The sequence below is a fragment of the Numida meleagris genome, chromosome 8 (genome assembly GCF_002078875.1).
Source record: "Numida meleagris isolate 19003 breed g44 Domestic line chromosome 8, NumMel1.0, whole genome shotgun sequence".
NCBI classification, from domain to species: Eukaryota; Metazoa; Chordata; class Aves; order Galliformes; family Numididae; genus Numida; species Numida meleagris.
In genome coordinates, this window is record NC_034416.1 from 1456772 (window position 1) to 1471538 (window position 14767).

At 51.1% G+C, this 14767-nt stretch overlaps 1 protein-coding gene across 1 annotated transcript; it reads left to right on the plus strand.

Annotated features, from left to right (window-relative positions):
* On the plus strand, positions 1002-14603 carry GPR174 (G protein-coupled receptor 174). Its single transcript, XM_021405921.1, has 2 exons — positions 1002-1209; positions 4328-14603. The coding sequence occupies exon 2, from the start codon at positions 4769-4771 to the stop codon at positions 5816-5818; it is 1050 nt and encodes a 349-aa protein (XP_021261596.1). The 5' UTR covers positions 1002-1209; positions 4328-4768; the 3' UTR covers positions 5819-14603.

The following is a 14767-nucleotide window of genomic DNA, read 5'->3' on the forward strand; positions in this document are numbered from 1 at the left end:
CAGGCACCTCAGGGATGGGGCACCCGCACCTTCTCGAGAGAGAACTGCTATGACTGCTCACTAAAATCATGACACCACAAAGCACCACAGAGGAAGGCTCTTGTCCCAGTGAAGCCTTCACCACTGATTCCAGTGCACCCATGGCCAAGGAGATCGTAGAATCACAGAATTAGCAAGGTTGGAAAAGACCTACAGGATCATCCAGTCCAACCATCCACCTACCACCAATATAACCCCACTAAACCATGTCTCTCAACACAACGTCTAAACATTTCTTGAACACCTCCAGGGACGGTGACTCCACCACCTCCCTGGGCAGCCCATTCCAGACGGATGGATGTCAGTTAATGCATATGTTCATTTTTCCACATCACTCTTCAGATCTTCCATTTCTATATTTGCCATCACCGGGGGAAAGAATGCTTAAAGAAACACAGAAGTGAGCAAATAGTTCTGCATTTTGTATTAAAAGCATGCAAACTCTTATCCCCACAGGGCAGGCTTGTGCTGGGCACCAGTGAGCAGGGTGGCATGGGAGAGCAGCCCCAACCCACACCACTGTGGTGGGAAAGGGATAAAGAGTAAAGTCATCACATATGAATCATAGAATCACCAGGGTTGGAAAAGACCTCTAGGATCCCCAACCCCAGCCCATCCCACCGTGCCCATCACCGCATCCCTCAGTGCCACATCCCCACGGCTCAGGGACACCTCGGGGATGGTGACCCCGCAGCTCCCTGGGCTGTATGCATATCATTGCTCTTTCTGAGAATGAATTTTTCCTCATATCCAACGTGAACAGACGAGAGAACACAGCCCTCAGCCTCATTAGCCCCGTGCCCTTGCAACGAGGGGCTCTGCAAAGAGGCGACAGCTCGTTGCCACCACACGGCACCGAGCAGGAAGCGCTGCTTCCAAAACCCACCGAAAGCAGCAGCGCTTCCGTAGAGCCCCTGACCACATAAAGAAAGAAATAAATAAAAAGGGGAAAAAAAGGAAAAACAAACAAACAAACAAAAAACCAAAAAAAACAAGAAACAACCAAACCAGCACGCTGGGCTCTGCCCTGACACCACGAGCAGCAGCGAGGCGATCCCCACGGGGAGGGCCCCGCGCCGGCGCAGCCTGCACGCCCGCAGCAGCGGTTGCACTTTTGCTTTGAGCGCCGAGAGCGGTGGGAGCACAGCCGGGCACCGCGGCTCTGCCAAGGTAGGAGCACGCTCGGGTCAGGCTCTGTTGCTGGGGTAGGTTGTGCTTTATTTCTTTCTTTTATTATTATTTTTTTTTACTGTTAGTGGCAGGTAGAGCATGGAATGGCTTGGGTTGGAAGGCACCTTAAAGATCAGCTAGTTCCAACCTTTTCTCAAGGCAACTTTGTGCCTCTTGCAATAGGAGAGGGCAGGGGAGGCCGAGCAGAAGGGCACCATCAGGAATCTTCAAAGGGACTGAAAGCAAGGAGACTCAATGGGAAAAATAAGGGGGAAAAAATAAAGGTTCTTCCGTGCTCACCGTGCCTTGGGGAGGCTGCTGCGGGGATGGGGTGGAGCGGGCGCTGCGGGAGCATCCGCTCTGCTCACCCGGGGGCACGCGGCTGTGCCCCGAGGCTGTGTGCCAGCATTTTGGGTGGAAAACTCACGGCTTTGGTGACCAGCTAACCACAGCGCACCAGGGAAAGGAGACGGCACGGGCTCCGGGCTGACCCCCAGCACTCCCTCAGCGTGCATTGTCCACTTTTAACACGGATAAATACCAATAAGAGAGGAGAAGAGCTTGGGCAAATGGCTAAGAGGCGAAAGCAGAGTATCTCACCGGGAATTCAAGTGTTTACATTTTCATGCACATTGGTGGGACTTACCCGGCCAAAATCCCCCCGCCTGCCCAGCTGCTGCTCCTGGGGCAGCCCCAGCAAGCGCTCCCAGGACGGAGCGTCCGATCTGATCCTCCCAGAAGCAGTCCTGGGGGCGATGGTGGGGTCACAGTCACCCATGGGGACTCCTCACTGCTTGACCTGGCAGCCAGACCACTCCCAGCACCGCAGGGATGGGGCTGGCAGCACTCACACACCTGGGGTGTGAGCAAATGAGAGGTTAATGAGGAACAATGGAAGGAAACCTCATTCAGCTGTGCCAATGCCCCCCAGCCCTAACCTGTACAATCTTGGCTCTCACTGCTCTTCTTCTGTAATGAGCACTCAGCACTTGAGTGACTCATGTTTCAAGCAGCCACAGGCGATGATGAATGGGCAGCTGCTCCAGTGCTCTGCAGCTGAATCAAACCAGAACAGCTGTATCTGCCTTGAAAACAGACGGTTAGCAAATATTTTATGACAACCCAAAGCAGGGTGGGTGCTCAGCTCGGAAGAGATGCTGCACGGGATGGATACTCTGGAGGCTGATGGTACCTAGGGCTGGGGCACAAAGCTTTGCTCCCAGCACGACTCCAGGGTGGGGGCACAGAGGTCAGGGCTCACCTGACTCCAAGTACAGTGACGTCACTGGGATGGCCAAACACATGAGGATCTGAGGATGATGGCCAACAAAAACACAGCGGCTCCTGTGGGCAGACGCTAACAAAGAAGAAGGAAAGAGAGGCATCTGCACGGCTAACAGTGAGATGCAGAATTGCCCCTGGGGAAGATGTAAACCCAAATGTCTGCCAGAAAACTGGTTCCAGAGAGAGAGGACTTTTTTTTTTTTTTTTCCCCAAAACCAAGAAGCAGTCTTATATAACCATGAGATTCTATTTTGATAACATCTACTTGTTACTCATTAAGCACCACCAAGCAGCCTCCATCCGGCACCCTGAACTGTCCGACCATGGGGACTGCTGGCAAAACGAAGAGGGGGCAGAAGCCCAGGAGGAAGAAGGAAGTCCTGCCTCACCCCCACCACAGCCCTGAGCTGCCGTGAAACAAAATTTCCCCTTTCTGCAGCTTTTTTTTTTTTTTTAATTAGCCTCTGGCTGCTTTTTATGCAGCCCCCTGTCTGAAGCTCTGTGCTTCAGACTGCGGCCGCCGGGATTTCCAAGGAGCAGTTTCTCACTGCATCGGGGTCCTGGGGCTGCAGAGCATCCCCCAGCCCCGGGTGGGCAGCAGGAAAGTCCCTGGGCACGCCCAGGGGGACCCTGCAGCTGTTTGTCCCATTGGCCGTCTGTCCCTCCTCCACCTGGTGCTGAACCCCATGGGTGCTGTTGAAGCCTGGCCCCATCACCCCCCTGCTACTGGTGCCAGTACAGCAAGCAGCAGTGGGAGCCCCCGGCTCCCCACCCATGGTGATAGACCCCTATGACTCACAGATTACTCACACTTCTGGAAATAATCATGGCTGATGGTCAACCCCAGAGCTAAGAAAAGAATTGAGACGTCTTCACAAAACGAGCCCACGACTCAGTAGTGGTTGCTTCTGGAGTTAATGTGACTATTGCCCGTGGTTACGCTGGATGTTGGCTCCCTGGAAAAAAAAACCATCTCCATCTTGCTGGGCTCATCGCTCCACGGTACAAACAGAGGGACACAGAAAGCTGCCCCTGGAACTGTTTCCTTTCACAGATTTTCTCGTTTCATAACCCAAAGCGGCAGCACAACCCCGCAGACACGTGCTAGGTGTCAGCTTTGCTCGCAGACGTGGTATTTTAGCACAGGAAGAAGCACCGCACAGCGCCACGCAGGATGCAGTTCTACAGCCATGTCTGCTGCACCCACGTGGCACCCGCACTGTTCCCACTTTAGTCCTTCACACTGAAGCAAAAGCCAAAGCAGAGCAACGTCTATCAGAGGGCTGAATCCCCGTGTATTTATAAGATCTGCTCGTTGGGGTTTTTTTTTTCTTTTGGTCTGATATATTTAGGTTAGATCAGCCGCTCACCACGCAAACAAGTTTTAAATAAAGCCCACCTACTTGCTTGATGCGGAACCGATTCGTGGGATTTCCAGCGGTGACGCTCACCAGGTGGCTGAAAGAAAGGCTCAAAAAAGCCACGGGGAGAAAGTCAGAGTCACTGCCACGCGTGTACTCAGGTGGCAGAAAGCACCCGATGGGCGGCTGGGGCTGCAGAACCAGCACGCATCCCAACTCTGTCCAGCAACACCAGGAACTGCCACCCAGCCCCTGGTTTGCAGCAGCGATTGAACCCAAATTCTGCTCATTCCTCGGGGGTTTGGCACCTGGCTGCACTTGGTGCTGGGTGGGTGGCGAGGAGCTGCCACCAGATGCCACCTGCTGGGTTTCTGTTACGGACAGAGATGTTCCCTGCTTTCTGCACGTCCTCTGGCATGCTTTGCCGTGAGCGACTCCACGCAGTGCCCTAACCACATCCCTTTGTCTTTCAGCTGCATCGAAGGAGGGTCCGCAGTGTCACCCAGAGTGGGTGCAGACTGGCGCTGGGCTGCCCACTGCTCCAGCCGGTGACGATGCGTTTCCGCATGGGATCGCGCCCCGACCAGCACCGCCAGCAGCTGCACTGACATCGGGCAGCTTCTGAGAACACAGCAGCACAGCTCGGACCAATGCACAAAGCTCCCGGCCAAGGGCATGGGGTGGTCAGGTCTCCGAGCCTCACACACCAACACCATTGCTGGAGGGCCTTAAACCTTCTGATTTCAGCCTCAGGTCAACCTTGTGAGGATGACGTTACGGCGTTGGAGCATCGATCCCACACACCCGCACGGCCACAGCAGTAAAATTCATGAAGAGCAAAAGCGGATGGTGCCTGGAAGGTGGGGAAGCAAAGCTTTGGGGCAGGGGCAGCACTGAGCTCACAGCCCCCCAAGATGCACTGCGACACTGAGGCCATGGAGAACAACTCCATTTGCTGCAACGTCACCGACCTCAGGCGCTACTACGCCGTCATGTACGCATTCATCCTCATCCCTGGACTCATAGGAAACGTGTTGGCTTTGTGGGTTTTCTATGGCTACATGAAAGAGACGAAAAGGGCCGTGATATTTATGATTAACTTGGCCATCGCCGACCTACTGCAGATTTTATCCTTACCCCTGAGGATCTTCTACTACTTGACCAAGACGTGGGAATTTGGAGGAGGCCTCTGCATGCTCTGCTTCTACCTGAAGTACGTCAACATGTACGCCAGCATCTACTTCTTGGTGTGCATCAGCGTCCGCCGCTTCTTGTTCCTGATGTACCCCTTCCGATTCAGCGACTGCAAGCGCGTCTGCGACGTGTACATCAGCATCGCGGGCTGGGTGGTGGTGTGCATCGGCTGCCTGCCCTTCCCCCTGCTGAGGCTCACGCAGAACACCACCTCGTGCTTCACCGACCTGCCCGTGCAGGAGGTGGACCTCCCGACCTCCGTCATCATGATGACCATCGGGGAGCTGGTGGGGTTCGTGACCCCCCTGCTGATCATCCTGTACTGCTCCTGGAAGACGGCCTTGTCGCTGAAGGAAAGGAATTCTGCTTCACCCGACCTCGGCGAGAAAAAAAAGGCTCTGAAGATGATTCTCACCTGCGCTCTGGTGTTTCTGATTTGCTTCGCGCCTTACCACATCAGCTTCCCCCTGGATTTCTTCGTCAAAACCAAAAAGATTAAGAACTGCTGCATCCAGAAGGTGATCTCGGTGTTCCACGCTGTGGCCCTGTGTCTCGCCAGCCTCAACTCCTGCGTGGACCCAGTCCTCTACTACTTCACCACGGACGAGTTCCGCAGGCGGCTGTCCCGGCAAGAGCTGCAGGACAGTGCCCCGCTGCACGGCTACAGCCAGCAGCACACGCAGGACACGCTGCAGGACAACGTCCCTCTGCACGATCCTGGCCAGCAGCAAGCCCAGGACACGCTGCAGGACAAGCCCACTGACTGCTAGCACAGGGCTGCCCGTGCCCCTGGTTTTGGGGTTTGGCCACCGGTTTCAGGGAGGATTTGAGCTTTAAGAAAAAAAAGAAAAACTTGAAAAATCCCATTGTGCTTGAATATTTTGGCTGAAGGTTTTCCCTGTATAAATAACCCTGTGTAGTTCCCCATTCCTGAGCTGGGCAGCCAGGAGCAGGACACAGAGCTGTGCCCGCTGTCACCTGGCCACGTCATGGTCACATCAGCACCACGCAATGGGCAGCAGAGATTTGGGGGGCTCCCTATGCAGAATTTGGTCCTAAAAGGGAGTGTATGGGCCAGTGGTGTATTCTCCTGAAGCAAAAGACCATGGAGCAATGCAACTCATTTCCATAGGGTGCCCAGTGCCCACCTCGTGCCATGCTGACCACATCCTGGAGCCTAACGGACTCGCTGTGCCAACAGCCAACCAGGCATCACTTCTGGGGGTGCACCAGATGACAGTTCCCCAAATCACAATGTCACTCGAGTGCCCAGACACTATTTTTCTACCCTCGTTTTTTTCTACCATCAGTTATTTCTGTGCCATCGCTTATTTATTTTTCTACCTCTGGTTTATTTCTGGATCAGGGTAAGAAGCAGCAGAACACCACCAGCAAAGCCCAAAGCCCTCTTTTGCTGCCTGAGATAAGCTTTAAGCATAGGTTCCTGCTTTGAGGGTATTCATTCAGGCTCCAGTGAGCCTCTGGGGCCCCTTTTTTCCCCACGAATGGGACAAGTGGCTCTGAACCACCCGTCTGCCACTGCACTACCATCAGCACGGCACTGAGTTTGGGATCCAGCCCCTGCAATATTTGAGCAACTTCCTGTAATCTTACAAAGGCCAACTCATGAAGCTCAGGCCCGTCACCCCCAGCTTGGCTGAGATGCTGTCAGAGGAACCAAAGCTGTCTGAAGCTGAAAGCAATAGGAACCCCCTCTTTGCTGAGCCCAGGAGCCGTATAACAGGCTCAGAGAGACTTCTAAAGAAATATTCAAGGGTGGGAGGATTTCTAATGGCCATTTCTTTCAACACCAAGCAACAGCAGCTTTGTGCTCAACTGAGATTTCGTTTGCACCTTCTTGTAAAATTGTCACGGGGACATTTGAAAAGTTACATTTTTGAAGTGCAAAAATACTGTGATGATATTAAGACTTTATTTAATGCTGACGCTGTTTTATAGGTTTAACTTATGAAAGCAAACATGTTGTAGAAAAATGATGTGAATCCCATTTCTTTGTTGTTCTAAAACCCTTCCATTCAATAAAAGAGAAGCCACTGCCAGCCTACGTGCTTGCATTCACCACGAATTCACAGAGACCAGCAGCACGCTGTAATTTGTCCATGGCAATAAAAACAACTATTTATTTCCCGGTATCGACTTGCACTCCCTGCAGCACATAGGAAACACTTCCCTTTTTCCCAGCTTCCAGCGCAGTCCTTGTCCTGCTCTCACCCCAGCACACACCACCAGCTCCCATGGCAGGGCAGCACCTGCAGCACTGATGCCTCACGTGCACCTGCAGAAACCCAGCTGGGTACACAGAGCATCCCCCAGAGGAGCCAGAAACATCAGACACGCTTCACTGCAGCATTCGTATTTTAAGATAATGCGGATTTTAAGCTTTTTCTCCATCTTATGAATACCTATGCATTTCAAGCAGCCCCAAGTGGGGCTCTTGCCCTTCGTTCATCAGGCTGCGATTGGACTGCTCCCATTGCAGGATGGGAATGAAGTCCCCATTACCAGAAGGGACAAGCCCCCGACCCACACTGGCCGACATCACCAGCCCCGGACGCGTGGGATGCAGGAGATGGGTGTCAGAAGTTCAGAAATAGATGAGAAAAACTCACTGTGCTTTGGTTTTCCCACCTAGGAAATACCGTAGGTGGGACAGCAGCCGCTCCCCCGCTGCCGGAGCGGTGCGGGTTATTCATATTGGCACCAACGGTCTCTTCATACAGGAAGTGCTGTGACGGCCCTGGAGCTCGTGTGAGCCGGGTTCGGGGCTGTGCGGCCCCAGCAGTGCTCTCTGCCATAGAATCACAGAGTTATTAAGACCAGAAAAGCCCTCTCAGATCCCCACTCCCACCCCTGAAGGAGTTTGACTCGCGGGGACGCGCAGCTCCAGCCGCAGTCGAGCTGAAGTTTGCTCCCACGGGGTCAGCTCTGCTCCTGCTTCCCCACGCTTTATTTATTCCGATGGTTGCACAACGTTTATTTTCAACTTTGAAGCTTTCACCATCGCCCTAAAACACTCCAACCCTCAGAGGAACAACAAGTTCTGATCTTATCTAAAAGCCATTTTAATTAAAAAAATAAAAAAGTCCAAATCAAGCATTTTACCCGACCTCGCTCTAACACCCCGTTGCAGAATGACACCCGTGCTCTCCCTGGTGCTGCACAGCATCTGCTCCCAGCAGCTGGGGAGGTTGCATCCCAGCTCTTCTTGGGGCAATAGCACAGAACCAAGGAAAAACAGGTTATGTGGGCACTCAGAGCTGCTCAGAAGCAGCACCAAGGTGGGTTCTGTTTTGGGAAACGTGGGACACGGGGGGCAGGGTTGGGCTGTGGGTTGCAGCAGGGCTCTCGTCTCATAGCCCCATTCCCACCCCCATACATCCCTTGCATGCTGCCTGCCCCAGCTGTGGGAGGTTCCATCACCGGAGCTGCCTCGCTTGGCTTCCTCTGCGTCAAGCAGCAGGGCAGAGGCACAGCAGGACACACACGGCAAGGCCTGAAGCTGCAGTGGCTGAAGGAAATGGGGGAGCGTGCACCTGGGCTATCAGTACTGTCATCCTCCCCCCCACAGGGCAATCCTCAGCCAGCAGGAGCTGCCCAGTCAGGATGTATCCATCTGGTTATTAAGGGCCAGATCTAAAGTGGGACTGGGGTTCAAGCAACACACGAACCCTGCTGTCCTAAAACACAGGGAAAGGACAAAGCTGTCACTGCTCCTCCCTGTGAGTACGAGACAGGAAATGGTTAAGATTACTCCTTCATCCAAGAGGGGATTTGAAACCGTGCTATGAAAATGCCTTTGGCTATTCTGTATGAGGATTCCACTCCCCCCATCAAAGCAATGGAGAAAAAGAAAAGCTGAGTAGCTGACGCAGGCATGGCTTGTAGTGGTCGGTGCCCTCTGCTCGAAGGGGAAGGCACTTGTTCCTGCTGCAAGCTCTATTTCTGTACCTGACGTCAAACCAACACTGGATACAACCCATGAACATCACCAGCTGCTGGGAGGGGCATGGAGGGTTTTGGTGGCAGGAGGCACACCCTGTGAAGGGATCTCCATCCTGCCCATGGGCGTGGGGTGATTGAGCAGTGCTACGAGGGAAGCCAGTTTGGCACCATGCACAGATGTCCCCAGAGCCTGTGCAGCCTCCAGTGCATTTGGATGTCAAAACAGTTCTCAAAATAAAATAAAATCCTCAGTTGGGTCAAAGCTCACCCTCACACACAGAGGTCAGCACAAAGCTAAAGGGAGGGGAAATGAAGCCTCTTGGAGGCTGCGTACCTCTACAGTTAGCAGCTGGTTGAGCAGTGGTTGTCAGGATGACAATTCTCAGTGCAGCTCTGATGAGGTTTTCTTCTTCCCCACTGTCCCAATCCCTTTTTCCCCCCCTAAGCCTAGAATTCAGGAAAAAAAAAAACAAACCAGACAAACCAAACAGTAAACTTAGGATGAACGTGAAAAACATAACTGATTGCCACACTGCATTAAGAAACTGAAAACTCCTTCACTCTTCTGCATACCCATTTTCCCAGTGGGCTCAGCTGTGATACAAGAAGGACATATCTTGGCAGGGCTCAGGTCAGTGAAGGTCGTGGCTTTTACCAGCCATACCATACAGATATCTATGGCCTTGTGCAAGCACCCAGTGACCAGCCTCACCTCCTTGCCTGCCCTTCCAGATGTCCTAGTGAAAAAACTCTATGTCAGACTCTCAAGCCCCCTGAAGATCTGTCTCTGCTGACAAGGTTCTGTCATCTGCTGGGAGCCCATGCATCAGCCCTGTGATTCAGTGCCATTATCTCACACAAACCCCACTGTTACGTGACGTAGTCAATATTTAAAGAAATGGTGAGTCCTTGTGGTCAGACAGAGGTCTGTGAGCTAAAGGGAAAGTTCCCAGGAGACCTACATAAAACAGAAGCTAACAATCACATGGCTTTGGGCTTTGAGTTTAAGGAGAGGTTTCTTATTTAAGCAAATTAACACTAACCATCAAAGCCTCACGTTCCACTCTGTTCCTGTTGGCTAGCAGACTATCAGACCCAGGCACAGACTATCAGACCCATCAGAAGCCCACAGACACCTGCAGCACCCACTTCACCCCAAGTTTTCTCTCTGGGTTCGCTTGCCCCCAGGCTCTCCTATCAAACACTCAGTGGCATCTCTTTGGCTGCACCCTGGTTATGTGGAATCTCCAGCAGCACTCTCTGGCCTGGGACAGGGCCATGCTCTCTCTGTAGGACCAAGGAAGGATTTACACTCCACCTTGCCATTTTTCAAAGAAAGCCACATGCTGCAGAAGGTTCCTGGGAACACACTGACAGCAGGATGGGTGGTGACCTTAGAAACACTACTAGAAATGCTACCCAATCTCTCAGAAGCAAGAGTCAAGCAGTTCTCTTTTACTGGTAAAAGGGATGCGGGGCGGCTGGCACAGGGTCTGCAGGGAGCAGAGGATCCCTCTGTGCCTTCTCCTGAGAGCCACGAGGCACAATACTGAACTTGTGCCCAGAGAGGCAGGAGGTAAACCAGCAGAGCTGCCCTGGATGGGGAAGCACGATGGCAAACAGCCCTGCTGCTCAGTGAGCTATGGGGCAGCCCCACATCCCACAGGGGCACCTGTAGGCAACACACAGCCCCAAACCCACATCATGGGGCAGTGCCCGTTCTCCTGAAGCCAGACTCACCTCCCAGGGCACCCTGCCCAGTTCCCACAGAGCCATCAGCTGGTTTGAGTGCCTGGAGGCTGGCACCAGCTCTGCCCTCAGCCTCCCCTCTGGTTTATGCTCCTTGCTTCAAAGCTGGGCCGTGATGGAGTCGGGCACTGTCTCTCTGCTCCCTGAGCAGGATGCTCTGCTCTCAGCTCTTTTCCTCTTTCCTTTGGGGCACAACACTTTGCTCTATCCAGACAAAAGCAAGCCAGGCACTTGCTTTCCTATTCCAAGGTCACTTGCTCCTCAAGGCTCCATACTGCATACCTGGAAGAGTTTAAAAACCTTTGCCAAGAGACCATTTAACACTGTCTGGAAACACCTTTTGTTTTTTTAATCACAATTTTCCCATAACTTTCTTCTTTCTCTGAGCAGCCCCAGGACATGTGTGTTGTATTGGAGCGCATTCAGGCAGCACTCAGCCCCTGCATCAGTGCAGCCCAAGGCAAGAACAAAAATCTGATCTCTGCAAGACAAACCCTTGGTAGAATTAACAAACAAGGACTACAGCCCATCCAGAGGGGAAGGGATGAATGTAAAAGCAACACTGCAAGGCTGAGGTATCATGGCTTTGAAGAACACATCCATATGGCCACGGCCAGCATGACCTCTTCAACGTGTGAAATTAGAGAAGAAAATCAAACGATTCTAGGAGAGAAAAGAGGAAATTTTATACTGGGAAACCATCAATTTCTTTAAGAAATAATGGATACTGAGAGTCTAGGACATGAGGACATTCAGTGCTTCTGCAAATAGGGTATTTATAGAAAAATACAGAAGTGGTCGAAATCTGGATCCCCGTTCTCCCACACTCAAGGCACTCAGCCAGACACTTCGCTTTCCCTCCTCTCAGCATCAGTGAGGTTGGGAGACACAGTGAGAGCGGGGCCCAGCAGGACACTGGGGGGTCAGTGATGGGAAGAGGCAGTGCCTTCAGAGGGCCACCCCTGCTCCTCAGCTATCCGCCCCAACCAGCTGAGGTGTGCAACTGTCAGAGGCAATAATACCATTTTTAGAAGAGCCGAAAGAATTCATACATCAAGGGAAGCAGCTTATACTCCAGCACAGCACATCAGATGTACAAGATAAGGAGAGGTGCTTTCATTTCTCTTCAGACTGCGAACTTACGCAAAAAAAACCCAGCAGTTGCAGCTCAGATCACAGCCACGGAAGCGCTCCTGCTTGCTTTGTGTGAAGGAGTCTGACTTCCTCTCCTACCGTAAGGCGAGCACAGAGCTCCAACAGCTGCTGGCCCGCGCTGGGTGAGGAGCCATGGTGCGAGGACGGCAGCTCCTACAGATCTCCAGTTTTCCTAAGCATTAACTCAGCGGTAACGGCTTTCTAAGAACCTGGAGTGACAAAGAAGATAGCACAGCCAAGTGCAGAGAAGGCAAAGTACTGAATTATTGGGCTTCAAATGAAATTGCTGAGTTACAACCAACATTAGTGTCCCACCAAAATAAATAAGCACCGAAAACCCCAAGAAGCCAAACACATCCCACCCAGCCCAAACGAGGCATTTCTGATCATCAAAACACCTGTAAGTTCCTGATGAACCCCACAGGCAGGCACTCTAATTCCAGAAGAACAGTGCCTGGCTCTGCAACAGTGAGGAATCAGGTTTCCAGGAAGGAAGTCCCTGTTCCAGAATAAGGTGTCCACATATGGGCTTAACCTGGAGCAGCTTCAAGTGTCAGCAAGCCTTAAAATGGAACAGCTCAGTAGAAGCTGAGCACTGCTACAACAAACACACACACACTGCTGCTAGCCACAGACAGAGTGATTCTTAAAAATTCACTCTCACGTTTGTTAATGGAGCTCGGGAGTGGTGTCACTGTACAAAGAGACAGAAAAGAAGCTTAAGTAAACAAAATAATCGGAACTGTAAGAAATAATTGGAACTGTAAGAGATAATTTCCTCTGGAGGCGGAGCGCTAGACAGTGAGACTAATTATTCTCAAGACAGGAAATACACCCATTTGCACTGCCTCGGCAATATCATCAATATAAACACATAATCAAGAAATCATTTTAATGAAATAGCGTGACTAATTATACATACTTAAAATCATTTTGGTCAGAGCCTCAAAGCTACAATCAGTGCAAGCGTTCGGGCACCGTGCCACAGCTGGCAGGCGAGCCATCCCCCACGCTGCTCCAAATGAGGACAGGCAGAGCAGCTTTAATCCCTCCGAGCCTTACCTCCAGCAGGCTTCCCAGAGTCGTAATTCAGCCACATGGCAGCAGACATCCCACTGCAGAGCCTCCATGAGCTGTTCTGTACTCGCCGGGCCCTGTAAGCCTTCTCTTCCGCTCTAGGATTTTTAGTTCAGGGCACGCTAGGAGAACGCGAGCTGAAATGCAACAGATCAGGCATGTTTTTACTTTACTTTTACTTTAAGACCATAACGTTTTCTTTCTCCCCAGCCTTTCTGAGTACTTCTGACAAGGCTGAGAAACAAAATGATCCAACTTAAAAAAAACTAAAGCTGTCAGCTGCCCCATCGCTAAGAAGGGGGCAATCCAATTCGGCCCACCCTGTTGCAAGCAGAGCTGTAGGAACTGGGACAGAATGAATCCCAAGCAGAGGAGGAAGATTTTGAAACACGAAAACAAACTTCCTCAGGGAAATTCAGAGCTGATTTCAGAGCTTGGATACTGCTGCCATTCACCGTGAAATCTTCTGAGCACATCTGTATTTTTGCTGGTTTTTCCTGTGATGCTGAGAACCTGAGAGGTCCACGGAAGTCAGTCCGGTCTTGCTGAAGTCCCAGCAGACTCCTCTTCTGGCCATGTATACAACATGACTTTTGCAACAGCTGTGAGATTTTTCACATCCATACTTGCATGCTTGTGCTACAGCAGCCTGCGGTATAGAGCTGAGCTTGTGGTGAATAATGATTCACTTTTAGCCGAGCAACTCATCACGTCTGAAGCTCTTGTACCAGGTTGAGGCCTCTGTAAGTCTTTTGAACGTCTCCTTGCTGCTCCCATTTTAATTTCCCTGGATCTCCATCTCAAAGTATTAATATATGCAAATAACAACTTAATTCCTATGAATTTTTACAAAAATCAAGCGGGAGAAAAACCTAGAGTTCAAGTGTAGACTAGCGCTTATGCTAATGGAAACATCTGCCTACCATTATGCCACCAGCAGCAGCCTGCACCTTGCAAGTCACATTTGGAAGCTGCCAGGCTTCTGTGAAGGTCAGCAGCATCTCCTCAAAGAAACAAACTCAAGTTTGCTCTGACTTGCCATTTTCTCAGGTGTCTTTCTGATCAGAGTACAAATAAACACAAAAAAAAAATCCTCATATGCTGGAATAGGAATCATCCAAAGCACTGGATTCCATTTTAACATTCCTAAAGGTATTTAAGATTCAAACACAACATCAATAAAGAAATAACTGCAAGCTAACATAAAGAAGACTTGTCTATTAGCAAGGGCACAGATTATACTGATGATTATACTGTGCACGTCAATTACTTTTTCAGTAAACATACTTACCAAAAGAAGTAGTTTCTATCAGTGAGTTTGCACGTGCATCTTGGTAATCACACAGTTCAGTTATCACACGCATGAGTGAAGCTAAGTTTTATTCAGATGTTACATAGGATTTTATACATTTATTATTATTTATACAGCTGAAGAAAGCTTGCATCAGCCCATTTTTAAGTCTCGTTATGGCAGTTCACTGGAAATCTGCATTTTAGGCTAAAAAGAAACGACAGCAAGTTGAGTTAACTCCGTGCACAGCTGGTGCTGAGGCACCAAGGTTGTGTCTGCTGCCCATAGCTCATGCCCCAGCCCCAAGCAGCTCAGAAGCACAAGGGCTTGCTGACTGTGCCATCTGCTGGTGCAAAGGATCTTTCCTTCTCATTCCAGCCTCCTGCAGAGCAGATGAAGGCAGGAGCTACTCAGATACAGAATCAAATCCTGAGGATACTGGTTATTCTCACAGAAACAACCTTGAACCTGTGGCCCTTTGATC